Source organism: Acanthisitta chloris, unplaced genomic scaffold (genome assembly GCF_000695815.1).
Source record: "Acanthisitta chloris isolate BGI_N310 unplaced genomic scaffold, ASM69581v1 scaffold27072, whole genome shotgun sequence".
NCBI classification, from domain to species: domain Eukaryota; kingdom Metazoa; phylum Chordata; class Aves; order Passeriformes; family Acanthisittidae; genus Acanthisitta; species Acanthisitta chloris.
The window spans coordinates 306-702 of record NW_008661445.1 but is presented as its reverse complement, the minus strand read 5'-3'; the positions used below and the strand labels follow the sequence as shown (position 1 = coordinate 702).

Genomic DNA, 397 nt, shown 5'->3' with positions numbered 1-397 from the left:
CCCTGATCCTGCCCCATCCCCTTCTCTCACCTGCTGGTGTGGGTATGGCTGGGGATGGTTTGGGGTGGAGAAGTGCCCCTCCAAGGCAGTCAGTGGCCCTCCACACTCTGGAGAGACACACACAGGCAGCTGTACCCCTGTCCCTCTCCCTTCTCTCCTTGTCCCCACTCCTGCCCATCCCTGACTGGGTGCCACAGGGCTGCAGATGGGTGTCTACCCCACCCACCGTTGTGCTTCAGGCTGCAGTTGGCCTCATCACTCTTGTCCCTGCAGTCGTGGAATCCATCACAGACGAAACCCAGGTGGAGGCACAGCCCCTGGTCGCACGGATGCTCGTCCCAGGCACAGCTCTCTGCACGCAGGCAGCGACACCCAGGCTGGTGGGGAGTCCCTCTGG

At 63.0% G+C, this 397-nt stretch overlaps 1 protein-coding gene across 1 annotated transcript in view; it reads right to left on the bottom strand.

The window, feature by feature from the left end:
* The window catches only part of MFRP (membrane frizzled-related protein), a gene marked incomplete at its 5' end in the record, with an annotated part of 2,192 nt that overhangs the window by 1,583 nt on the left and 212 nt on the right, over positions 1-397 (bottom strand). Inside the window, 2 exons of the mRNA XM_009070242.1 lie at positions 32-107; positions 227-352. Of these exons, the coding sequence (XP_009068490.1) occupies positions 32-107; positions 227-352 (202 nt within the window). The remainder of the gene's footprint in view (positions 1-31; positions 108-226; positions 353-397) is intronic.